General features: G+C 44.0%; 1 protein-coding gene across 1 annotated transcript in view; it reads left to right on the top strand.

Annotated features, from left to right (window-relative positions):
• The window catches only part of LOC137435747 (copine-4-like), a 354102-nt gene that overhangs the window by 38493 nt on the left and 287957 nt on the right, over positions 1–27652 (top strand). Inside the window, exon 4 of the mRNA XM_078785105.1 lies at positions 18850–18924. Coding sequence (XP_078641231.1) covers positions 18850–18924 — 75 coding nt within the window. The remainder of the gene's footprint in view (positions 1–18849; positions 18925–27652) is intronic.

Below are 27652 nucleotides of genomic sequence, written 5' to 3'. Positions count from 1 at the left end.
TCCACCATTCGAACAATCCTTCGCTCAAGTTTTTTCTTGTGGCCACGTCCAAGGAGGTTGGCTGCAGTGCAATGGGCCTTAAACGTCCTGATAACATTGCGTACGGTGGGCACAGGAATATCAATGTCTCTGGAGATGGACTTGTAGCCTTGAGATTGTCCATTCTTTGTTACAATCTTGTATCTGACCTCCACAGACAATTCTCTGGTTTTCTTTCTTTTCTCCATGCTCATTGCGGAACACACATTGACACAAAACAGCAGAATGACTCCTTTTCTCTGTTCAAACTGGTTGAATGAGTGATTTTTATTTTATTTTGCAGGCACCTGCAACTCACCACATGTGAGTTCAATTCCAAAGTAAAGGAGAATCACCTGATTCAAATCGAATGAAAAGGTGCCAATAATATTGTCCAGGCCATTTTAGGATTTCTGTGTGGAATAAGCTAAGATTTCGTAACTTTTTCAGCTTTTTTTGTTTTGTTCCACTGCAAACCAAAGAAATACATATGTGGATACCAAAATATTTTTTAATTTCAACAATTTTCTGGAAGAAATGGTTTTTGGCCACGACTGTATATAACCTCAGATTGCATATATTATTGATGAAAAATTATCTTCACCAGAATTGCATATTATTCATTTATTAATTAAAACAATTGTACAAATCACAAAGGCTTGTGAAGAGCTTGTAAATATTACATAACATGCATACGAACAGTAAATCTACCTGACTGTGCATTTTTTTTCACATTTGCTCCAAGCAAGGTATGCTCCTTGGCAATGGTGCTCATTCATGTAATTTTTTGCTTTTTGTTTTGAAAACGAATTTGAAAGATAAGGAGTGTGCCATTAAGGCTTAGTCGACCATGGAGAAGCTTGCTGGAATAACATTTCCATATCTGACCTTATGCTGAACATTACAAAACGTATATTGGCCTGAAGTAATGATGCAGCCAGCGGGCCAAATTTGTAATTTTATCCCATTCGGTTATGCATTTTTCAATGACACTTGTTCGTGACTCTGGAGTTCCATATCCTTCCAATGGGGATGAAGCGGCTTCGTTCATACAAGAATACAACGGTGTCCCAAACAAATGTCATGTCTGCATATTGTGCATGTACCTGCTTAGCTCTTAGATACAACTTACATCACAAGCTTTACTGCTTTAGTTTTAGCACTCGAGGAAAGAAAATGTTCACATCTCTTGTCTGTTAACATGCTGAAAGATAAAACACCATATTAATTTACAATTTCAAACAGATTTTTTTCTTTTTCCTCCCCTTCTTCTTCATCTTCCTCCTCTTCATCTGGGTGAACCAGATCTATCCATGGCAGCTTTATGCCAGAAATTGCTGCGTGTTTGAAATGTAATTACCCAGACTTATGCTAGGGCTCCTTCATTTACCAATGACCTGTTTAATCTCGAATTTTTCAATTCCTTAATTTCCTTACCTTATGGAGGTGTGTAAAGATTTTCTTCTTACCAGCTCTTACCGGTATAGACTTTTGCAGGCTTTATATATCCACAATTACACCACAGTAGGTTTATGCTCCTTTGTCAAATCCTTACAATACATACTTAAGATTAGATGCGGTTGGCCCACATATCTGTTCTTCTCTTTTTCTTTAACCTGAGAAACCTACTTTCAGCCTTACACTTAATGATTTTCACGTCACAAATTAAACTGGAATGGCACTCCGTAGAGCGCATACTTCTGCCAGGCTGAACAGTTGAAGTTTTCCATCCACTGATAGGCCAGATATTGGTCCATACCTTAATCAACATCTAATCAGCTTTTTATTGTCACCTACCCAACTCGTCCACCAAGGTTCGTCTCAATCCGTCCATAATTTTTTGATATATCCTGCTGTGTATAGTTTTTGGCCCAATATCTCAATGGTGAAGAATCACTTTAAAAATTTAGTTTCTGGATCCGGATCCAGATCTTCACCAAAATCTAATCAATTCGTCCCTGTCACAAACCCAACCCGTCCACCAATGTTTTCCCAAATCCATCCATAACCTTTTGAGATATCCTGTACACAGACAAACAGACAAGGGTGAAAGCGTAACCTTTTCCACCTTTGAATTCCCTCACAACCCGACTCCATCAAATGTACTTGCAATTCTTCAACAGTCGCAATTATTCCAATTTTCTTGTGGTTCAGGTTTTGTTTACGACGAATGTGATTTGAGCAGGAGATTGAAGCTTGTTCAGGGTTCCAGCGATTATTCGCCCACCTTTCGCAAAAGACCCCATGGAATCCCTAACATTCAGCCTAATGATAGCAGACGGGACACCCAGTTTATCCTCCATCCAATAGACGTCTAATCTATTGGATGGAGCGGTTAGGGTGCTGGTTTGGGATCCTAGGGTCCTGGGTTCGAATCCCGGTCGATCGCTGAATTAACGCCAGGGGGGTTGACTCAGCCTGTCATCCTTCCGAGGTCGACAAATTGAGCACCAGCTTGCTGGGATGAATGACCATGGTGTGTACCCCGATTTAGAATAGGTACACTGTATCCCTGCGCATCGTAAGAGGCGACCAAGGGTTGGCGTCTGGAAGGGCATCCGGCCATAAAAACGTTGTCTCAAACAGAGAACCACGATTGTCATGGGGCCCGCAAGGCTAACCCCCGCTCTAGCGGGGAAAATGTCCTTAAAACGATCATTCATATTCATATTCATATTCATATATTCAATAGACGGCACACTTTGTGACGCATCAAGCTGCCTGCAGCACACTTTGTGACGCATCAAGCTGCCTGCAAATAACCGATATTGGATCAAACCCAGACTACACACAGCTGAAAGGTAAGCGCTCCACCTTTTAGCCACCACTGCACCATCTTATCAGCCTTGCCTATTGTCATTCAGTGGTTAAACTAGAATAGCACTCAGTAGAGAGCACACCTCCACCAGGCTGAACAGTTAACGTTTTGTATGCCACTGATAGGCCGGATCTGGATTCGGACCTGAGGCAAAATCTAATCAGCTTGTTCTTGTCACCTAACCATCTTGTCCACCAAGTTTAGTCATACCTTGTCCAAAACTTTTTTTTTAAGTATCGTGCTTTATTATTTTTAAGTATCGTGCTTTATTATTTTTAAGTATCGTGCTTTATTATTCTTTTTTTTAAAGTATCGTGCTTATTTTATCTATCTCTTTTTGCCCGGTCTCTCAATGGTGAAGAATCACTTAAAAATTAAATAAGTCTCGTATCCGAATCCATATTCAAATCTTCACCAAAATCGAATCGATTCGTCCTTGTCAAACACCCAACTTCTCTACCAAGTTTCGTCCAAATCCGTCCATAACTTTTTGAGATATCGTGTTATGTACCATTTTTTGGCCTGTCTCTCAACGGTAAACAATCACTTCAAAATTCTCTGATCCGGATCCGGATTCAAATCTTCACCAAAACTGAATCACTTAGTCCTTGCCACACACCCAAACTATCTACCAAATTTCATCCGAATCCATCCAAAACCTTATGAGATATCTTGTTCACAAACAAACAAACAAACAAACAAACAAACAAACAAACATAGACAGACAGACAAACAGACAGGCTTGAAAAATGACCTCCATCCAACTTCAGTAGGCTGAAGAGCTTACCTTCACGATTGCCGGCAGTTCCAAAGCCTACAAAGAAAATAACTCACATAAACACGGATTTAGAAATGTAGGCCTACAGAGAAAATAATAAAAAGATTTATTATAACGGATGCCGGGACAAGAAAAGCGCGACGATAATAAATAATGTTGCTATATGGAGCGCTCCCACACCAGGCTTATAACACAGACGAAGGGAAGATAAATAAATAATAACCGTGTGTGTGTGTGTGTGTGTGTGTGTGTGTGCACTTAGCTCAGATCAGCTCGTGGGCTTCGTCAGGGTCTCACCAGGGTCTGCGAATGGGTCCGGCTGGCGTGCGCGCACGAAACACACGCGTTGTCGGGAACTAGGCCTCGGTGCGCCCGTTCGCGCCGCAGCGCTAGCACCAGGCCTCGTCACGCTGCAGCAGCAAGCCGCGCCCGTCCATGCGTCGTCCGCTCGGAGAACCGCAGTTCCCGTTGCCGCTCCTTGTTTCCCAGTGGCGTCCTCGACACGGTTGGTCCAAGCACGAAAGAGCGAGGGAGAAGGACAAAGGATCAAGAGAAAGGAAGGCGAAAGCTTACCTTCACGATCGTCGGCATCCACCATCCGAGGTACCTGAGAAACCACCCCGGACTTCCGGTGGTCTTAGCCCCCATCAGGTTCCGGTGACCCTGCTGGCCTGAGACACCTGCTCGGTCTGTGCCCTGATGGACAAAGGATGCCACACTCCACCAGACCCCCCGTGGGGCCCAGGTCATACCATGACACCCATGGTCGGACCCCACGTCCAAATCCTCCCAGCCCACTCCCCCAGCTGGCTGGCATCACTAAATTTGGAAAGAGGCAAGTTTTCCCCGAGGCCGACCCCAATGACCTCTCCTGGTCAAAATTCCGCAGCCCAGGGACCATCTCCCACCATGGCTGCTCCAAATCCAATTCCCATTGCAATTTTAGTTTAGATTTTCTTTTTAAAATTTTGACCTCACATGTCCAATCTCTGCAGCTGCAGGTGACAACCCCTTCCTCGGGTTGTTCTGTCCCTCCCTGCAGCTGTTCCTTATTTCCTATGGGGCCAGTTCTTCTGAGGCTCCATTGCCCGACTCTTCAATGTCCGAATACAGCTCAGAGCCAAAACACTCCCCCTGCTGGGTATGCAATTTTGGAGCCTCCCGTACCAAATTGCTGTTCATGGTGAGGGTCCCCTCGGTCACTTGCATCTCATCCTGGGGAGGTTCGATGGGACCAACTCACCTCATCCTCCAGGCTCCCTTGGACCTGAGCAACCTCCCCCTTGATTGTATTGTCCCAGGTCTCCAGCCAATGAATCAAATCATTTACATCCCCATCCCCATTCAGTTCTGGCCCCAACAGGCCTTCATTTATACACACCTGGTCCGGTTCCATTACAGTTACACGGACCCCCAATATCTCTACCCCCTGTTGCTCCGCACCACCGCCCTGGTGCTGCAAAAATTCGAATTCTGCCCCCTGTTGGTGCATTGTGACATCCACTCGGCCCCAATAGCCTTCCAGGCCTTTCTCCGTCAAACACTCCCCATTTACTTCCAAATCTGCCGTAATCAAATTCCCTCCACTCCTGTGCCCAAAGCACATCAGCTTGGGTCTCACACCCTTTCTTCCACTGTCACTGTCACCTCCCCCCGTTTTGCTTCAAATTCTGCCACCCATGGCTTCTCCTGTGCCCCATTGGCACCACTCTTTTGCTCTTCCTTCAATTCACTCGTCCATCTGTCAATTTCGTCAGTTTGGGCATTAATTTTGTGCTCCAATCGCTCTTCCATTCCCCTAATTTTGTCACTCATTCCCTTCATATCTCCCCTTAATTCATTCCTTTGGGTATCTATTTTGTTATTCTTCGCATTCATTTTGTCATTCAATCCCTTCATTTCTCCCTTTAACATGTCCTTAAATAATTAGACCCAGACTTGGTCGGGTATCGCCGCCGTTACATTTGTTCCCCGCTCCCCCATTGGGGAGGGGGGTGGACTAATACTCGGGACGGGGGAGGTTTCACCACTATTCTCATATCCCTCTATCCCCGGCCCACTTCCAGAGCCTTCGGCATCCCCTACCCGTTCTTCCATATCACTCACTCCCTCCATCCCTCCATGTGAGGAAGTAGTTCTCCCGCACGTGCATTTATTTTACTTCAAACAAAATTTTAATTTAGCGACGCACTGTTTGCGCCCTTCTCGACACCAATCGACGATTAAAAATTTTTATCGCCTCGGTACTATGAAATTTTTTTGTTTCCAATCCTGCACTCTTGACACCATTGTGTTTCAGAGGGTTCAAATCCCACTCCTGACTACCATTTGTCACGTGACTCCCCTTGGTTAATACCGGGGAAATCACAGATAGCCAAAGCCAGCTTTAACTCCAAAGGTGTTCAGTTCAAATAGCGGATTTTATGTATATGCGCGGAGAAAGAAAGAGGAGGGGAGTAGGCTGAAGAGCTTACCTTCACGATCGTCGGCAGTTCCAAAGCCTGCAAAGAAAATAACTCACACAAACACTGATTTAGAAATGTACAGAGAAAATAATGAAAAGATTCATTACAACGGATGCCAGGACAAGAAAAGCGCGATGATAATAAATAATGTTCCTACATGGAGGGCTCCCACTTATAACACAGACGAAGGGAAGATAAATAAAAAATAACCGTGTGTGTGTGTGCACTTAGCTCTGATCAGCTTGTGGGCTTCGTCAGGGTCTCGCCAGGGTCTTTGAATGGGTCCGGCCGGCGTACGCATGCAAAACGCACGCGTTGGTGGGAACCAGGCCTCATTGCGCCCGTTGGCGCCGCAGCGCTAGCAGCAGGCCTCGTCACGCTGCAGCGGCAAGCCGCGCCTGTCCACGCGTCGTCCGCTCGGAGAACCGCAGTTTCCGTTGCCTCTCCTTGTTTCCCAGTGGCATCCTCGACACGGTCGGTCCAAGCACGAAAGCGCGAGGGAGGAGGACAAAGGAACAAGAGAGGAAGGCGAAAGCGAAGGCAATCGATGAGGGCAAGCGAGTAAGGGCGCATGGCAAGAAGAAGAGAGAGAAAATGTCGGCCAGGGAGTGCTTTTAACATGGGGTCCTGATGTCAGCAGAGCTTCTCCACCAATCAGCGTGCCACTTCTTGCTCGTCTCTGACATCCTCCTTGGTCTTCGCCAATCGGTCCTCTGCTTTCTTCTCGGCCTTCCTTCCATCAATCCATGGGAAGCTTCTTGCCCGGCCCCTGGCCAATCATGAGTCCTTCCTTACTCCGTCCTTCCCATTGGTCAACTCCCGCCCAATAGTGAGTCGCTTCTTGCTCCGCCCTGGCCAATCACGAGTCTCCAGGGCGTGTCTTCGGCCTGCTTGAGCTATTTGTGCTTGCCAGGCGGGATTGTTAACCCTGGTGCTTGATGCCTGGCTTCCGGTTGGGTTTTATTGCTGGTAATAATTAATTAGTGTACTAATGGCGATGTATTCCTAGTGTCTATGGTGCGGTGCCATAAAGGACAAAGGATAAATCACATAGGGCAAGACTTACAAGGGATAATTTACCCTTATGCCCTAATCTAGTTAACATGCCCCACCCCCTCGTGACAGGGACGAATATACAACTTAATCCGACATTCGGCTCAACAGAGCTTATTACAGGTGATGGTTCTTACCCGACAGCGGGAGCATGATACCTACACAAATCTATGTGACTCTACATATCACTACCCCCACAAACATAACAATAGCTTTAATACAATTATTGCAATAAGGTCACAGATCATTTTATTTTGGTTGAGAAACCATCTCTATAATATTATGTCTGAAAAAAATGGGAGAATTTTTGAACCACTTTCCTCCACTTGATGTCCTAAAGATCTTTTCCTGCCGTTTTATTGCAACTATTTCCTTGCAACCTTATTTCCGTTTCTATCTTCAGACTTCTCTCCTTCCCCTTCTTTCTGCAATTTAATATTTGTCTTCCTCCAATGTATGTGGTATGTTGGTGACCCATAAACATTCAGTGCAACATATTTCCTTCCACAAGATAATCTTTTTATTGCAACATGTATCAGATGTAACAAATTACTTAAATAGTGGTTGGTGGGGTAGGGACTAAAAGGAAGATGGAATGGGGAGGGGTGAGGTTTTGGGGTGGAGGTATAAAAACCCCCCCAAAAAAACTAAAAATTAAACCAACAAATTTTAAATAGTGAAATTTGTCTCTTTTTACAGAATTCATGGATAACTGACAATGTCACGTATTATCAAATCATACTGCCTGGCATATTGAGCTTCTTATGAACTTTCATCACTTTTGTCGGTCTTGGGCCATGTTCCGATTTTATTCCAGGTGACCTTCATTCCTTTAATTTCCTTCTCGACGGTATGTCACCAGGTCTCTCTTGGTCATCCAACCCTTCTCTTCTCACCAGGTGCCCAGTTAAAGCATAAAACATTGTTGAAAAAAAAATCATCCTTTTTTTTCTAACATGGGATCTAAACTTTTTTCAACACAACACCAATTCCCAGCTTTGGGAATTTTTAAAATGGAAAAAAGTCTTACATCATGCCTTTGTTTTGGTGGAATTTCTGAGTGAAAGACATGAAATAAATTATACAAAGTAATCATATGAGTCGAGGCTTCCTATAACGAACGGATATGTTCAATTGTCTTGTTATTTGTTATACTGGGGCTCAGGCCCTCCTCCTCATCCCTGTACACCCCTAAAATGGCTCCTGCACCACCTGTAATGTTCACTAAGTGTTACATACCACCTCGATTTAAAACTGTTCCTCCCAATTATCATTTATACATTTCACCTTGTCGATGTTGACCTGCAGGTGGTAGCACTTAATGTAATGGCCATAATAGAAGAACATTTGATTTCATTTGAGATTTTGATCATTTTTAAGTGAAACATTTTGCCTACGTGTTCGTGTTTACTAGCTGTGCCTTCCGTCGCTTTGCTGTCTGATTTAATCAAAGGACAGCATGTTTTACTACACAAACCTATTGCATGTTTATCTGTGAACCTCAATGAGGATGTAAAATGAAGTAAAACACACAAAAAATGATCTTTTATAACCCTTAGTTGCTGTTGGCATGGCTGTGGTTATTGTCTGTGTGTTCTTTCTGTCCCGTGTACTTTTATATTGCTTCGAGAAGTATTACTACTGTATATATAATTTTATGTGATCCTTGTGTGTCCTTCCAATGGGGTCCTGATGTTGTAGAATAATAATGTTACCGTTGGAACTGCTACATGGAGCTCAAGGTCCCACTTCTCCTCAATCATGGAAACGCTGGCTTTTAAACCAGGAATCTTTATGATTTAATGGAGACGAATGTTTGTTTCAAGTAAAGCGATTATTAGTTTTCCAACCAAGTAAATCGATTATTAGTTTTCCAACCAAGTAAATCGATTATTACCTTTTCAATGGTACGATTTTCTATTACTCTATGGCAGCAGGAACCCTATAGAATGAAGCATGACACACACACACACACACACACACACACACACACACACACACACACACACACAACTGAAAACGTTGAACAGCTTGGTCCATGAACCGTGATCCCTTACCGAAGGAGAGGTGGAGACTTTGGCTCCTGGGAGGACTCCGTTCCACCTCCTGAAACCCACAAATGGAGATTACCAACGACACACACCTGAACATACATACACACAAACACACACACAAACACACAAATACACAAGCATACATACACTCACAAACATATACACACATACACATATACATACACACACACATACATACACACATACACTGCAGTGCATTCAGAAAGTATTCAGACCCCTTCACTTTTTTCACATTTTGTTATGTTGCAGCCTTATGCTGCAAATCGTTTAAATTCATTTTTTCCCTCATCATTCTACACTCAATACCCCATAATGACAAAGAGAAAACAGGATTTTAGAAAGTTTTGCAAATTTATTAAATAGAAAAAACTGAAATATCACATTTACATAAGTATTCATACCCTTTGCTATGACACTTGAAATTTAGCTCAGGTGCCTCCCATTTCTCTTGATCATCTTTGAGATGTTTCTACACCTTGATTGGAGTCCACCTGTGGTAAATTCAATTGATTGGACATGATTTGGAAAGGCACACACCTGTCTATATAAGGTCTCACAGCTGACAATGCATATCAGAGCAAGAACCAAGCCTTGAGGTGGAAGGAACTGCCTGCAGAGCTCAGAGACAGGATTGTTTCGAGGCCCAGATCTGGGGAAGCCTACAAAAAAAAAATTCTGCTGCATTGAAGGTTCCCAAGAGCACAGTGGCCTCCATAATTTTTAAATGGAAGAAGTTTGGAACAACCAGGACTCTTCCTCGAGCTGGCCGCCCGGCCAAACTGAGCAATCGGGGGAGAAGGGCCTTGGTAAGAGAGGTGACCAGGAACCCGATGGTCACTCTGGCTGAGCTCCAGAGATCCTATGTGGAGATGGGAGAAACTTCCAGAAGGACAACCATCACTGCAACACTCCACCGATCTGGGCTTTATGGCAGAGTGGCCAGACTACCCTTCTAATTAGTGGATTCGGCTATTTAAGCCACACCAATTGCTGACAGGTATATAAAATCAAGCACACAGCCATGCAATCCCCATAGACAAACATTGGCAGGAGAATGGGCTGCACTGAAGAGCTCAGCCACTTTCAACATGGCACCATCATAGGATGCCACTTTTCCATCAAGTCAGTTCTTCAAATTTCTGCCCTGCTAGAGCTGCTCCGGTCAACTGTAAGTGCTGTTATTGTGAAGTGGAAACGTCTCGAAGCAACAACAGCTTAGCCGCGAAGTGGTAAGCCACACAAACTCACAGAACGGGACCACCGAATGCTGAAGTTCGTAGCGCGTAAAAACCGTGTGTCCTCGGTTGCAACATTCACTACCGAGTTCCAAACTGCCTCTGGAAGCAACATCAGCACAATAACTGTTCGTCGGGAACTTCATGAAATGGGTTTCCATGGCTGAGCAGCCGCACACGAGCTGAAGATCACCATGCGCATTGCCAGCAATCGGCTGGAGTGGTGTAAAGCTCGCCGCCATTGGACTCTGGAGCAGTGGAAATGCGTTCTCTGGAGTGACGAGTCACACTTCACCACCTGGCAGTCCAACGGACGAATCTGGGTTTGGCAGATGCCAGGAGAACGCTACTTGCCCGAATGCATAGTGCCAACTGTAAAGTTTGGTGGAGGAGGAATAATGGGCTGGAGCTGTTTTTCATGGTTCGGGCTAGGCCTTTTAGTTCCAGTGAAGGGAAATCTTAACGCTACAGCAAACAAAGACATTCTAGACAATTGTGTGCTTCCAACTTTGTGGCAACAGTTTGGGGAAGGCCTTTTCCTGTTTCAGCATGACAATGCCCCCGTGCACAATGCGAGGTCCATACAGAAATGGTTTGTCGAGATCGGTGTAAAAGAACTTGACTGGCCTGCACATAGCCCTGACCTCAACCCCATGAAACACCTTTTGGATGAATTGGAACGCCGACTGCGAGCCAGGCCTAATCGCCCAACATCAGTGCCCGACCTCACGAATGCTCTTCTGGCTGAATGGAAGCAAATCCCTGTAGAAATGTTCCAACATCTAGTGGAAAGCCTTCCCGGAAGAGTGGAGGCTGTTATAGCAGCAAAGGGAGGGGGGAGGGGGACCAACTCCATATTAATGCCCATGATTTTGGAATGCGATGTGTGATGTTCTGGTGTCCACATACTTTTGGTCATGTAGTGTACATACACATACACATATACATACACATATACATACACATATACATACACATACACACACATACACACATAAACACAAACATACACACATACACATACCAGTGTTGTAGTTGAGTCCACCTGTTCCGGGTGAAAGTCCGAGTCCAGTAGTCTTGGGTCCGAGTACTTGGCAATCCGAGTCCATGTTCGAGTCCAAGTTCTGTGCTGCACATGTATTGGAAAGTAACAAAAAAGTGAATTTATTTGTGTTTATCTATTATGTAAATGTTTATGTGTTTATCTAACAGTGTAGTTTCTTACTTGTATCAAGATTTTATTTCAGATTATGCCCTCTTGCTGTAGTTTGCTCATTTATTTCAAACTGCAAAGATTCTGATAACATACGAATCTTTGCCAGAAAATATGGTGGTAAAAATTAGCATTTATTGTCACATGTGAAAGTTATGAAAGTCCAAAACAACATCACACAAACATAGCTCAACTGTGATTTTGACTGTGATCGAGGTTTACTGCATTTTGTGGGCTGCGAAGAATTAATTGGTTTTTCAAAACACGTAATTTATTAACACCTAACTTGTTGATATTAATCTCCAAATGTTCATCTTTTTATGCTTACAAGTAAAACAATATAAAGTATGTTATTATGTTTATTGAACATTTTTTTCAACATCGTTTAAGAAAGATTGCTTAAGGCAGTGTATAAATAGATGACCCGTTACCAGTTTCTTTTTACACTCCAAAATATAATTCTAATTACTATATGGAAAATGTACCTTATTTTTGTGTAGCACTTAAACCTAAAGCATTCATAGTGTTTAAAGTTAAGACATTCAGTGTATGCGTTCAAATTAGTAAAAAGGCTGTCACAGTGTGGGTCACACACACGGGGGAGAGTGGGTCACACACGGGGGAGAGTGGGTCACACATGGGGGAGAGTGGGTCACACACGTGAGAGAGAGTGGGTCACATGCGGGGGAGAGTGGGTCACACACGGGGGAGAGTGGGTCACACAATGGGGAGAGTGAGGCACACACGGGGGAGAGTGGGCCACACACGGGGGAGAGTGGGTCACACACGGGGAAGAGTGAGTCACACACGGGGAAGAGTGGGTCACACATGGGGGAGAGTGGGTCACACACGGGGGAGATTGGGTCACACATGGGGGAGAGTGGGTCACACATGGGGAAGAGTGGGTCACACACGGGGGAGAGTGGGTCACACACGGGGGAGAGTGGGTCACACACGGGGGAGAGTGGGTCACACACGGGGGAGAGTGGGTCACACATGGGGGAGAGTGGGTCATACAATGGGGAGAGTGGGGCACAAACAGAGGGGAGAGTGGGTCACTCACGGGGGAGAGTTCACGGGAATTTTTAAATATATTCAGCTGAGAATTTTTCATATATCTCGGCATTTTCCCGTCTGTGGTGATACGTGAACGAAGCTCCGCTCCTCTCCCCACACAAAGCTCCGCTCTGTTGTTTTATATTGTGACTACGTCTAAATTAAACATTTCATCATGATGACTGTCATCAAATGGAAAAGTCTGCAGGAAATTTTAAATATATCTCGGCATTTTCCCGTCTGTGTTATTTTAGGCGGTGTATGATGTATTGTTCCACAAATTTCTAAAATGTCTGAGCAATTTCCCATCTGTGCATGAATTTTCTCAATTATTGTTGAAACCAAGTCTAAATCCATCGATAAAAATGAAATCAGATGGTGAATTAGAGTCGAGATAAAGCCGTGAGAGAGTCTCAATGGACTTTATGTTACAAGCCTTTGAAAATGCATTTTGTTCCATAAATGGTAACTTTAATTGAATTTCCTTCCCGTTTTTTGAAACCGAGTCTAAAACCATGTTAGCGACTGTGAAAAATAAAATGAGATATCGAATTAGAGTTGAAATCAAACTGTGAGAGAGAGAGAGCAAGATACCGCGGGCCTAACAAAAGAGGCCTCAAAGCTATGCGAGGAAACAAAATGGTGGCGATTTGTTTTTGAAGTACCTTCCAGAATGGGTGGAGCTACTCCCTCAACGAAGGAGGCCACACCCACGGACAGACTCACAGACAGACAGAATCACCTATGGAGAATATTTATATCGATTGTGATTCCACGAATCGTTAAAAGTGTTCTTTGAAAACACAATGTGTTTTGGATCACGCGCCATTACATGAACGTAAGACGTTCTCGTTATTTCTGAAAATCTGGAACGTCCTTCAGTTCTTTTCATTTTCCTCTGCAGGATTGTTTAATTCTGTCTGTTGATCCTTTATAATCACCGGCTTGATGAATATATAACACATTACGTGGTGTTTACATGGTAAGAGCATTTTGGCACAAAACCAATTAGGCCTGTTTACCCACTTGTGCACGTTCTTGATGCCGTACACTAAAAGTTTTACTGTACACTGTTTATTTCTACTATACATTAAAAGTTTTACTGTACACTAAATTTTGCCGGAGTGAAGCAGGAATAAGGCTGAGTCCAGGTCTTGGCATTCAGAGTCCGAGTCCTGAGGAGTCGAGTGCAAGTCCGAGTCCTCCAAAAAGTGGACTCAAGACTTACATCACAGACACACACACACACACACACACACACACACACACACACACACACACACACACACACACACACACACACACACACACGTCTCCTTTTAATAATATTGCTTATACCTTGTTGAAATCTACTTCATTAAATTTACATTAGTCAAGAAGAAATGTCATTCATTATAACGAGTGGTATTATGATGGGACTCTTCAGCATTGGAGCAAAAGTAAACTCGATTACAACGTTTTTTTGCTGTTACAAATACAGCAGAACATTTTAGATTCTGCATCCAATCAACTAAGAACAAATACGTATGCGTTCTGCTTCAGATGTGATGCTGTGAAGCAGTTTGTTTTGTTTTGTTGGCGTTTCTTGAAGAAAAAGCATGAATATGACTCCCAACTGAGGCCAAAATGGAGGAAGAGTAGACAGCAATGCAAATCCTTTTGAGGCGAGAAGGAAGTCATGCTCACGCGCGTCTGCCTGAACATGGAGAAATGAGATTAAGTTACATCCAAACAGGGTGCACCAACTATAGCTGGATTGGCAAAGAATTACACATCAGAGGATTCAATTATCAGATAATTATTTTGCTCGTGAGGTGCGGCTGTTTGCTTTAGTGTACATGTTCTTGTTTGATTCCTGTGTTTATTACAGTTTGGGATGTTTTTCAGAATATTAGAAATTTCAAATTGATGTCATTTTAAGCATTGTGAATGTTATACTACTTTGTATCTGTTTACCGGCTTGGTTTTTATATGTGTTGATGAATAGTGGAATACCGATATCTGGTCTCTGTTTGTAATTGGTCAATCCAAATAGAATGAAATTACCATGTTGGTGATGACTTACCAGGTTATGCAAATAGGCTGCGCTTCATGACATGTGGTGGCAAATGAGGTACAGTTCGCCAAAAAGCTTTGCATTTTGGGCTGATTGAGTCTTGCTGATGAAGCCCGAAGATGGATCCGCGTCTAACCTAGCTCACACTCCCCTTGAGTCTTGGTGATGAAGCCCGAAGATGGATCCGCATCTAACGTAGCTCACACTCCCCCTTGAGTCTTGGTGATGAAGCCCGAAGATGGATCCATGTCTAACCTATCTCACACTTCCCCTTGAGTCTTGGTGATGAAACCGGAAGACAAAGATCCATGTCTAACCTATCTCACACTCCCCTTTGAGTCTTGGTGATGAAGCCTGATGATGGATCCATGTGAACCTATCTCACACTCCCCCTTGAGTCTTGGTGATGAAGCCCGAAGATGGATCCGCATAAAGGATGAAGCCCGAAGATGGATCCATGTCTAACCTAGCTCACACTCCCCCTTGAGTCTTGGTGATGAAGCCCGAAGATGGATCCATGTCTAACCTAGCTCACACTCCCCCTTGAGTCTTGGTGACGAAGCCCGACGATGGATCCGCGTCTAACCTAGCTCACACTCCCCCTTGAGTCTTGGTGATGAAGCCCGAAGATGGATCCATGTCTAACCTAGCCCACACTCCCCTTTGAGTCTTGGTGATGAAGCCCAAAGATGGATCCATGTCTAACCTAGCCCACACTCCCCTTTGAGTCTTGTTGATGAAGACTGAAGACAAAGATCCATGTCTAACCTAGCCCACACTCCCCTTTGAGTCTTGGTGATGAAGCCTGATGATGGATCCATGTGAACCTATCTCACACTCCCCCTCGAGTCGTTGTGATGAAGCCCGAAGATGGATCCATGTCTAACCTAGCCCACACTTTGAGTCTTGATGATGAAGCCTGAAGACAAAGCTCCATGTCTAACCTATCTCACACTACCCCATGAGTCTTGGTGATGAAGCCGGAAAACAAAGATCCATGTCTCACCGAGCCCACACTCCCCCTTAAGTCTTGGTGATGACACCAAAAGAGAAAGATCCAATTCTAACCTACCTCACACTCCCCATTGAGTGTTGATGAAGCCGAAAAACAACGATCTGTATCTAACCTAGTCTACACTCTCCATTGAGCCTTGTAGTGGGGGGCCGTGCATGGGTAATTTTTTCTTTTCATTTCAAATTGATGCAAAAGTTTCGTTTTCAGTACCAATTTTAAGGTAAGGGCCTATAGAACAATTTTGGTTCGAGTGTAAAGCACTCAGATAAAAAATGGGGCTTCTGGGGACGTGGGGGGTTCCCGACCCCCCCACCGGCCTATGCGAAATATGGAAACTATTATAACTTTTGATTGGATGATCCTATCTGAACATATGAGGTATGTATGAATTCAGGATCAGGAGTAGCAACTTGTATTTCAAGCATATTGCCCATAGAAGCAATAATTTTGCTGGTATCGGCGCATATCCACAAAAAAGGATCAAGGGTCATAGGCCCGGTAAACTGAAACATGTTTAAAAAAAATAAACCGGACAATTTAATTATACTCGGACCCAATGATATATTGACATTTTTAGTTATCTTTTAACTGTGCTACAATATGGTGGTGAGTAACTGCTTAGACAATTGCTTGAATAACTCCTTGAACAATAGTTTTAATAAGAAAGTGGTTAACAAATCGACCATATATACATGTCAGTATTGGAAATTGTTCTGGTCCAGCTACTTCTCGCATTTGCACTTGCACAAACGTGTGCACTTCAACTTTGCCCTCATGCACTTGTACAGAGCGCAGGTACTTGTGCAAGTGCACTTCACATCCAGGTGGAATACATCCTTGGCGAGGGGCAGCGAGGTCCAAATGGGAAGCAGCTTGCCGTCCTCTCCCTTCCACCCATGATTAGTGGGGTTGTTGACAGGCATCATGGACCTTTGGGCTGTTGTCCAGATGCTCGCTTGGAAGACACTCCTTTTGAGATGTTGATCCAAAGCATCACTCGTTGGGGGAATTCTCTCCACGTCCCTAGTCTTTTGTGAGAACACCCTCATTCGGACGAGGTCAACGTCATTGTCCTCGTTTGACTCATTGAAGTACAGCCTACAGACAAAGTTCGTTGCCACTTCTTTCAGCCTTGGCGATGTTTGGAATGGAGTGTCGACGATAGTTGCAAATTCCTCCATGAGGTATGGCACTTCGTGCATCGGCTTGCAGCAGTATCGCTTACCCTTAAACTTGAAGGAAGACGTGCTGTCTGATCCAGTGAATGCGTGGAAGAGGGCCATGGCTTTGCACGTTGTCGTGCCCAGGTTTGTGGCGATAGTGTTCAGGGAGATCATTCTGGTTGTCTTTCCTGCTTTGAAGGAGATCCAGATTTCTGCGGCCGGATTCAGAGCCTTGATGTGATGGAAATTACTCAGAAGGATTACGACAACATCTGTGTCTCCAGTATGAACCATCCCAAGTGACGATGTTTGGAGGGCGTGGAATAGATGTACTAGGACACGAGTGTCAGCTTCCTCATGGTTGCATTGATCCATTGGTGGACTGTTTCCGACATGGTGGACTTGATCACCTGCAGTGATGTGGACATCCTTGTCATCTTGGAACTGTCGTTCTGTTATCTTTTTTGACAGGAATGAGAACAGTTCCTTCTTGTTATCAACGCTCACCAGAAACTTCTGCCAATTTCCTGGGATTTTGGCAGTACCAGATACGCGTTGTCGGGTGCCTATTCCTCGTTTTTCCCTTGTGCATCCTTTGATTGTCATTGCACGATGCTGGTACCAGACAATGTCTACTCTTGTCGATCTTTTCAAGTCGTGGCGAACTCTTGGGCAGAATACCTTGTCGAAATATGAATCAAAGGTGTTTCCTTGGACAGTTGTACCAGGAAGTGAGTGTATCAGTACTCCACTGGCAATAACAATGATGTCGTAAACATCTGGCGCAACTTGCTCCTCGTCGACAGAAATGGCGCTACTCATACTGGCTTCCACGATGTGTACCAACAAATCTGACTTGGTACAAGAGTTGAGGGACCCTTCGGATGACAACACAGGTGGGTATGGGGCAGATTCGTGACAAAAAAAAGTTTATATGAGTATATAAACTTGACAAAATGTTTTGTGTCCAAACATATATGAGTAAAAAAAAAAAAAAAGATTTTTTTTTTATATGAGTGCTTGACAACCAAACCAAACTCAAACCAAACTCAAACAGACAACCAACTCAAACCAAAATTGTTCTATAGGCCCTTACATTCAAATTGGTACTGAAAACGAAACTTTTGCATAAATTTGAAATGACTGAGTGTCCAGGCACCCCACTATTGGTGATGAAGCTGGAAGATAAAGATCTATGTCTAACCTATCTCACACTCTCCCTTGAGTCTTGGTGATGAAACCGGAAGACAAAGATCCATGTCTAGCCTATCTCACACTCCCCCTGAGTCTTGGTGGTGAAGCTGGAAGACAAAGATCCATGTCTAACCTATCTCACACTCTCCCTTGAGTCTTGGTGATGAAACCGGAAGACAAAGATCCATGTCTAACCTATCTCACACTCCCCCTTGAGCGTTGGTGATGAAGCCTGAAGACAAGTATCTGTGTCTAACCTCGTTCACAGTCCCCCTTCAGTGTTGTTGTCTTTGGTAGTTTAAAGATATATCTTTCTAATTCAGTTTGTTAACGACTTCAATGATTGGATCCATCATTCTATTGATCGTTCGATTCCCTCTGACATTACTAATAATGTATCTGGAATTGCAAAAGAGACATTTCATCAAAGTATATAGTGTTGCTTAGTCGATATTTTAGGAGAAGCTTTGTATTTCACGTTGACTTGTGTTGGTGAAAACCCCTTAAGGTCAAAACTGCATACAGGCACACTTCCCCTTACAAAGGGTATCAAATTCAATGGTAACTCGTGAGATTTTGATCTGGTTTTTTATGTCTTCTTGTTGCACTAATCCCCTAAATTCCTTCAATTACGTAACCCTCAATTTATTTGTTTTTCCACCTGCAAAGAATTGATTGCTTATTTTACTTCTCATCTCGACCACGCGTAGATTGTGTCCCAAAGGAGAGTGACACGGCAGTTGCTGCTAAAACATGGAAAGTCTGCTGGAAAATCGACAATCATGGTAAACGCATTTCTGCACATAGGTTCACTTGCACAATGCACAGTAAAGTTCCTCAGCCAGAGGTTGTGACTTTGAACACTTGTGACTATGTCTGCATAGAACAGTTATACTGCTTTTATTTACAGTTGTAGTACAGCTATACTACAGTTCCACTGTACTAGTGGTCTACAGTTATACCGCATTGATAGCATGTTCGTATCCATTGCCTAAATCGATATTGGTTTTCATTCAGACCTGCAGACACACAGAGAGAGAGAGAGAGAGAGAGAGAGAGAGAGAGACTGACTGTTTCTTCCTTTTATTACAAGAGTACAGAAAATCAGTTATGTTCAGTCATAAAGAAACAAAACACAATAAAAATGGTCTCACGGAAAAGTTATTATCAAATCATCATCATCAAGTGTGCATATGACATCATTAAAAACCCACTTTTCTTTAAAACATGTTAAATTCTTGTTCATTTTAAAAAACCGGTATTCTAGCTTTAGTCTTGCATTTACAAGAGCCTTAAAGGTGAGCAGTACATCATATGCCGAGTCAGAAGCGTTTCCCATTTTTTTCTTCCTGGATTTATAAATTGCAAACTTGGCCTGGCCAATTAAAAAATTCATTAAAACCACATTCCTAAGGGAAGACGGTCCTAAAACACCATAAATAAAAACATTGTGATTGAAGAGGGAACCAAGCTTCACAAAGCGTTCCTGAAGGAATGTAAAAAGAGGTTGCAATCGTTCACACTCAAGGTATATATGCGGTAGGGTTTCAATGGATGCACAGAAAGGGCATAGATTAGAGTTAGCAGTAGAAAACCGGTTCAGTAAAACATTATAAGGTAAAATCCAGTGTACAAGTTTCCATTGAATATCTCCAACATACTTTGGAGTAGGCAAGAGATAAAAACTTCGCCAATTGCGGCAATTGGGGGGTATTGGGGGTAAAACATCCCGCCATCGAAGCCTCGGGTGCTCAGAGAATGTTTTTGCGTATAAAATTTTAACGTACGCGTTGTACAAAGTTTTCTTTGGAAAGGCGGGAAGGGATAATGCAGTATCATCAGGGCTGTTCAGGCCAGGGGACAGATTAAGTGGCGGGCTGAAGACTAGGAGTTTGGGGAAGTCACCCGCTGTTTCCTCGGGGGAAGGGCCAAGTTCCTCGCAGGTATTACGATACGTTGTGGATATCCCTTGAAGAAACCGAGAGATGATCCTGACAGATTTTATTCCGGTTTTTTGTGCCACAGCGGCAGCACTCAGCCGGCAGCTCCCAGACTCTGTCATGAGGTCTTTCACTCGCAGCAGCTTGGCATCAACAAAGCGTTGAACGAGTCCCCTATTATTCAAGCTGTTTTCCAGGAAGGGGTTGTAGCATAGGGGCTCATTCATCAACATTTCCATGTTGTATGTTGCCATTTCACAGGAAAAGGACAGGGCTTGCCAGGCGTTCATCACCCCTTGGTAAAAGGTGGGCAGCAAGGATGAATCGATTTGATGAGGGTTCATCAAAAAAAGTTCTCGGTCGTAACCCAGCTTGCATGTAAGCTGTAATATGCAGTTAGCCAGAGGCCTCCAGAGTAGGGCTTCATCTCCATATACAAGTTGGCGCACGATATGAAGCCGGAAGACCATAATCCGGCTGCGGATATCAATAAGACCTTGGCCACCTTCAGTGAGTGGTAAGTATGCCACGGGGGGTTGGAGCCAGTGTTTCCCGCTCCAGAAAAAGTCGACGATGCTCTTTTGCAGTGTAATAAGAAGGCTCCCGGGCGGTTGTAGGCATATCATCTTATGCCATAGCATAGAGGCGACAAGATTGTTAATGACGAGAGTTCTTCCGCGGTATGAAAGTTGAAAAAGAAGTCCTTTCCAGCGGGCCAGTTTTGCCATTACCTTGTCTGGTAATCCCACCCAGTTCTGCTGCTCAAAGGTGTTGTCTCCGAGGAAAATACCGAGGTATTTAATGCCACTTTTCTGCCAGTTCACTCCTCCTGGTAGGACAATTGGCGGGCAATCTCCAGGTCCTATCCAAAGGGCTTCACTCTTCTTCCAGTTTACCTGGCCTGAACAAGCCTGACAATATGTTTTTAGTGCTTGAGCCACCGCAGTGACGTCAGCACTATTTTTTATATAAATACAGACATCATCTGCATAGGCAGAGACTTTTAGCGGTGTGGTAAGAATTGATCCAGTGAAGCCAGAAATGTGCGTACGTAATTGGAGCAGAAGAGGTTCGATGGCAAGAGAGTATAAAAGTCCAGATAGCGGGCAACCTTGCCGTACTCCCCGTTGTACAGCAATGGGGCTACACAATACTTGATTAATTTTAAGAACACTGGATATATTACAATACAAAAGTTTAACGTACGAGATAAAAATAGGTCCAAACCCAAAATTCTCTAAAACTCTAAAAAGGTACATGTGGTCAATACAGTCAAAGGCTTTTCCTTGGTCAATAAAAAACAGACCAACATTCATATTAAAATTGTTACAAAACCGAATGGTATCACGGATAAGAAAGATATTATTAAAAATAGTACGTCCAGGAATACAAAAGGATTGATGTTCTCCTATTAGTACATTCATAAAAGGTTTCATTCGATTAGACAAGGCTTTGGCTAAAATTTTATAATCCGTACATAAAACAGAAATAGGACGCCAGTTCTCTATAAGTTGAGTGTCCGCTTTCTTAGGAATTAAGGTGGTGACTGCTCTCCGGCAACTCCACGGCAGTTGTCCATCCTCTAAACATTCATTCAATACCCGCAGTAGGTGAGGTCTAATGGTGTCCCAAAAAAACTGGAAAAATTCACTTGTCAGCCCATCCAGTCCAGGGGCTTTATCAGGTTCCAAGGCCTTCAAGGCAGCGGTGAGCTCAGGTAACCTAAGAGGATCCTCCAACTGCTGCTTCTGATCCTCCGCCAATGTTGGAAGGTTAGAAACAAGTTCCGATATTGCATCCTGGTTAATGTCATGCCGCATAAACCGTTGTTTAAAATGTTTCCGGGCACATTCCCTGATTCTGCCATCTTCATTAAGGAGTTCCCCATCATGGAGCAAGCGTGTAATCATTGACGAAGAGGCCCCCCTTTTAAGGCTGAAGAAGAATTTGGTTGGAGCATCAAGGTCGTGTATGTACCTCATCTTCAGGCGCAATAAAGCATTTTGTGCTCGCCTTTCGGATATGGAATTCAGTAAGGCCGTTTTTCCATGGATTTGTTGCCTCATTCCCTGGTAGCTCACACTTGCGGTTCCCTGAAGCTGTTCCTGTAATTCCAGGATTTCATCTTCAAGTAAGGTTGTGGTTTTTCTTTCCTCTTGAACACCATACGCACGATATTGTTGGCAGAATAGTCTGATGTGCGTTTTGGCATTATCCCACCATTGTCTGAGGTTTGAGAAATTCCCTTGGGAGGCAACCAGAATATTCCAAATTTCCGGAAAAATGTCCTTAAAGGTACTATCATCAAGTAAGTTGTTATTAAATTTCCAAAAAGCACTCTTGTGTTTCGGGCAGGGGGCAGAAATTTTGAGAAATGTTGCGCTGTGGTCCGAGAATCCTGATGGGCAAATTTTGGATGACAGAACGAGGCGTTCAAGTGGAGGATTAATATAAAACTTGTCCAAGCGAGCAAGTACAATATTACCCTGAATGCATCGACACCATGTGTATTGCCTGATTGATGGGTGCTGTACCAGCCATATATCTGTCAAATTCATTTGTTTTAAAAATTTGGTGAGAGGGATTGTGGAGGCAGGATGGGGCTCTGCACTGTTCCTGTCTAGTTGGGGTTGAAGGGTGCAGTTAAAATCTCCACCAATACAAACATGATTGTCTTGGTTTTTTAGGGCGTTTTGGCTGTCGAGGGACGTTAGGTGTGTCCCAAGGTCATTAAAAAAAACTCGCCGAGCTACAGGCGTACTTGGGGCATAGATATTAAAAATAGTATAGAATTTTCCACAGTAGTGGAATTCTAGGGATGCTAGGGATCCCTTGTGTATTTCGTCGAATTTAAGCGATGAAGGCGAAAAGGAGGGGCTAAGAATTATTGCGACACCGCCTTTGCGGGAGTCACCGTTACTAAAGAAGGACAGGCCGGGGAAGAGCCTACACCACTCTGCGACACAGTAGTCGTTGGCATGGGTCTCTTGTAAGAGGGCAATGTCAACTTTCTTCTGTAATAAAAAATCCCTTACTTGAACTTTACGGACAGAGCTACATCCTCCGTTAATATTCAAGCTACAAATGGAAAAACTCATTACAGCTATAAGGAGGAGTGACCACCACTCAATTTTTTGATAGCAGTTCATTCTTAGCTTTTTGCGACCACTTCTTTAAACGGTGACGTTGGGAGGAATTGAAATTAAAAACGTGGGGCCGTTTTACCATCAGTCTAGCGGAATGTATAAAATCAGGTAGCTCCGGAAAAAAGATTTCTATTACAACATTCCTTTTTCGGAATGTGTCCTTAAGAAACCTTTTTATCTCGGAGGGAGGGATTGGAGGGGTTTCTTCTTCCTTGAGGCTACCACATTCACTAACAGAGTCATCTATATCAGATGGCTCAGATGGTGTGTCACACTGGTTTTCATCATTTATCTCCTCACCGTCATCACATCCCTCCACGTTATCGGATGGGGCATAGTCCATAGAGGGGGGGGACGGGGAGGGCATCTTCAGGGGAGGGGGGGGGGGGTACTAATTTTTGCGGTTCAACCATATCAGTTTCTAGGTCAGTAGACAAGGGCGAGGATTCATCCACATCTATGTCCTCCAATACCGAGAAACGATTTTCTGTGACGAGGGACAAATCTAGGCCAGAGAGGGGGGGCTGTCGGTTTTCAGTTGTAGGTTTTTTAACGAGATGACCGTTTTCATCTGTTGTTTGCAGATGTCTTTTTCCTTTTGGGCAGACTAATTGAAACTCGTCCTGGTTAGTGGGAAGAGATTGCAAGGGTTTGGGGGGAGGGGGGGGGAGGGAGGACGTGATCATCGGGAGGGGATTCCCATCGGCTACCACGGCGGGAGAGGTAGGATCAGTTATAGCAGGCAACAAGCTGTGATTGGACGATGTCGCCTGGGGGGTGAGATCTATAGTTAACAGGAGATGGCTGCAATTAGATCCTTCAGTAGAGGGAGGGGCCCCTGTTTCAAGGGGAGGGGAAGGGGGTACGGCGGGGGGGTTTGGATTGGTGGTAAGAGGGCTTGGGTCGGTGGTGGACAGATTGGGATCAGTGGTGGTAAGGCTTGGGTCGATGGTGGGAAGGTTCGGGTCGGTGGTGGGAGGGCTTGGTTCGGCGGCGGGAGGGCTTGGTTCGGTGGTGGGAAGGCTTGGGTCAGTGGTGGAAGGGTTTGGACCGGTGGTGGGAAGGTGGGGGGGTTGCTTATTCCCGGTTCGGAGGGGAGGTTGCACTTGTGGAGAATTCCCTTTTCGGGGGCAGTCATGCTTAACATGCCCAAATTGTCCGCAGCCAAAACATTTTAGAACGTTGGTGGACACGTACACTGTATATTCGTTCTGTTGATGTTTTAATTTTATTATAAGGTTTAAATCCTTCTGGGAATTTTTAAAAATCATAAACACTTGCCGCCGGAATGAAACCACGTGCCTTAAATCGTTGTTTCGTGACCCGAAGGGAATCATGGAGATACGAGACACGATGGTACCGTATCGGGCCAATTCTTTAATTAGTACATCGTCGGATACAAATGGGGGGCAATTTGATATCACGACTTTTATCGCTGGGCTATCAAGTGGGGAAATCATTACAAATAAATCTGGATCGATTGTCAAACCCTGTTCGACAATTTGTGGGACACAATCCACGTCGGACAAAAAAATAACGATCCGCTTGTTCATCCGTGAAGCGGCAACAACCTTGTCGATCCCGACAACACGACCGGTTGCGAGGACAACGTCCTCGACACTAACCTCACGTTCCGGAGGTACACAAAAGAACCCGTGCTTACGGGTCAGGCTCTGAAAGGCCGTAAATCGAGATAGTGCAGCTGCCATGCTGGAACAGCTGCACTTACAACCCCTCCCCAACTCGGGGAGGGTGAATATATAATACAATCTTCCCTACCCGAACTCCGGGAATGGGAAGCAATCAGACCTCTCCGATTTCCCTAACTTCGGAAAAGGGAGGCAACAAAACAAACTGAAGGAAGGATAAACGAAAGGAAAAAAAAGGAAATAGAGGTTTAAGATGAAGGAGCAAACACCGATCGGGCGACGCCCAAAAACGGCGAACCCTTACCAGCGATCACCCTGTGCTCTCCGGCTCTCTCTCCCGTCTCAACATATATGGGAATCACCAGGAAGACTCCACGAACAGGTACAAGGACACAGAGGGGGGAAAACGGGAGGGGGGGGGGGGGGATGGAGCAACAACACAGAGCACTCACAGGCCTCCACAAGCAGACGCCATGACAGTACAACCAGCATACAAACGGCCAGCAGGTGGCGACAGAGAGGAGGAGAGAGAGAGAGAGAGAGAGAGAGAGAGAGAGAGAGAGAGAGAGAGAGAGAGAGAGAGAGAAAGATTATTTTAAAAAATATAACAGTTATTACTATGGACATAGTCACGAGTGTTCATAGTCACCCCACAGTTCTGACAGCATCCTCCTGTGTTCAAGTTTCTGCAATGTGTTCATTATAGGAACTTGGTATAATTTAACAAGTTCCTACAATGTGATGTTGATAAAGGCCAGACACGATGGGCCAAATGGCCTCCTCCAGTGCCCAACTTCCTTGTAATCCTTTGAATCTCCAAAAAGTTTAAGGTGCCCAACAAATGCAAAAACATATGTTATGACCTACAGTCATTATTTTATTCTCATGGGGTGGCCTTTTCAACACCTCACTCAGAGGTAATGTCTTATCATTAGAGGCAGCTTTACTCGTCTTGAAGATGTCTTTTTTATGTTGAAGGCTCCAGGCACTGATTATATACAGTCCTCATCGAGGCAAGGCCAGGCCTTAAATAAAAGAACTGCATAGATAGAAAAGTAAAGAAAGAGAAAATAGTCTAAGAGTTTTTTAAGAAGTAAAAAATCTGCTTTTTGAAAAATGGAAAGGTCATATAGGTGTTTGGAAAGACATGAGATGATAAGGAGTTACAATTTAAGATGTAAGGAATAAATATACAACAAGGTAGGTAAGCCTATCTAATATTGATTGAATAGCGTTTAAAAGTTTTAACGTAAAATCTGCAACGATTACATTCAAGAAAATGTTTTAAGTGTTTAATTATGTTTATGTTTTTGACGAATACATTCTGCCAAAGATCAGGGTCTTAGTTATTAAACGTTGTTGAAAAATATGGTTGGTATTTTCGGTGTAGATTTTTTAATCAAATATATATTTATTTATTTTATTTCTATATTTTTTATTCTATTTTTTATTATATTTATATTTTCGGTGTATATATATATATATATATATATATATATATATATATATATATATATGTATATATATATATACTTCTGATAACATTTATTTCTGATAACATGTGAATGCATATGAGTGCACATGGGAAATACAGTTTGAAATGTGCAATTACACCTTTTTTTTTTTTTTTTTTTTTTTTTTTTTTTGTATACAAGATCGAGGCTCGTGAAAGAGCGAACATTAATCACACAGAAAGACAAACAGACACATAAAACAAATAACATCGGGAGCGGTAGACAAGATGGGGAGAGAGGGGGAAGGACACAAACACAACATTTGAGAGCAGGGACCGAGAGACATGGAGACATCGAGAGATCTGTGGGAGGGAGAGGGCTTTGGGGGGGAGGCATGTGAAGGGGGGGAGGCATGTGAAGGGGGGGGGGGGTGGGAGAGGTATAAACATATGGACACTGCCAGGATTTCCAGGAAATAAGTTGGAATTTCAAACAAGGTGGATCTGGGGTGAATTAGTGGGGGTAGAAAAGATCAAGGTTATGGATGGGGGAAGATAAGAGATGGTGGTGAACAGCTGTTTTAAAGACCTGGAGGGAGGAGAGGGATTGAAGGGAGTGTGGGAGTTTGTTCCACAGGCGGGAGAAAAGAGGAATGAAAGAGTGAAGGTGAGCAGAGAGCCGAGATTTCGGCAGTTTAACCATCAGAGGGTTGCTGGCAGATCTTGTGCGACCTGTAGGAATATTTGGGGGACAGAGCACAGAGAGAGCTGGGGGAGCAAGGCCGGAGAGGAGTCGGTAGAAGACAGAAAGACCACCTACCTGCCTGCGGTGAGTGAGTGAAAGGCCCTCAGAGATAGCTTCATCGCGGGAGATTCCAATGATTTTGAAAGCTTTGGATTCAACAGCGTGAAGCCGAGCCAGGTGTGAGGCAGGAGCACCAGCCCATAGGGGAGAACAGTATTCCATAGAGCTGCGGATGAAAGCCTTGTATGTGGTGAGGAGCTCAGGTGTGCCGAGGAAGGACTTCGCACGACGGAGGATGCCCAGTCGGCGACTGGCTTTGGAGGCCAGCTTGGAAATGTGGTTTTCCCAAGAAAGATCATGGCAGATAGTGAGACCCAAAAGCTTGAGTGACAGAACTTCTTGGAGAGGATTGTTGAGAAAGTAGATGGGAGGGTTGTCCAGTCGATCTTTTCGGAGAGACATAGTAAGAGAGTGAGATTTGGCAGGATTGAAAGACATGTTCCACTTGTTTGACCAGTCTGTGATTTTGTCCAGGTCTTCAGAGAGTGAGGAGGCTGCAGACTGCCGATCTGAGGGAAGA

Source organism: Myxine glutinosa, chromosome 9 (genome assembly GCF_964187855.1).
Source record: "Myxine glutinosa chromosome 9, kmMyxGlut1.1, whole genome shotgun sequence".
NCBI lineage: Eukaryota > Metazoa > Chordata > Myxini > Myxiniformes > Myxinidae > Myxine > Myxine glutinosa.
The sequence above is the reverse complement of the archived record's forward strand: the minus strand, read 5'-3'. Positions and strand labels throughout refer to the sequence as shown.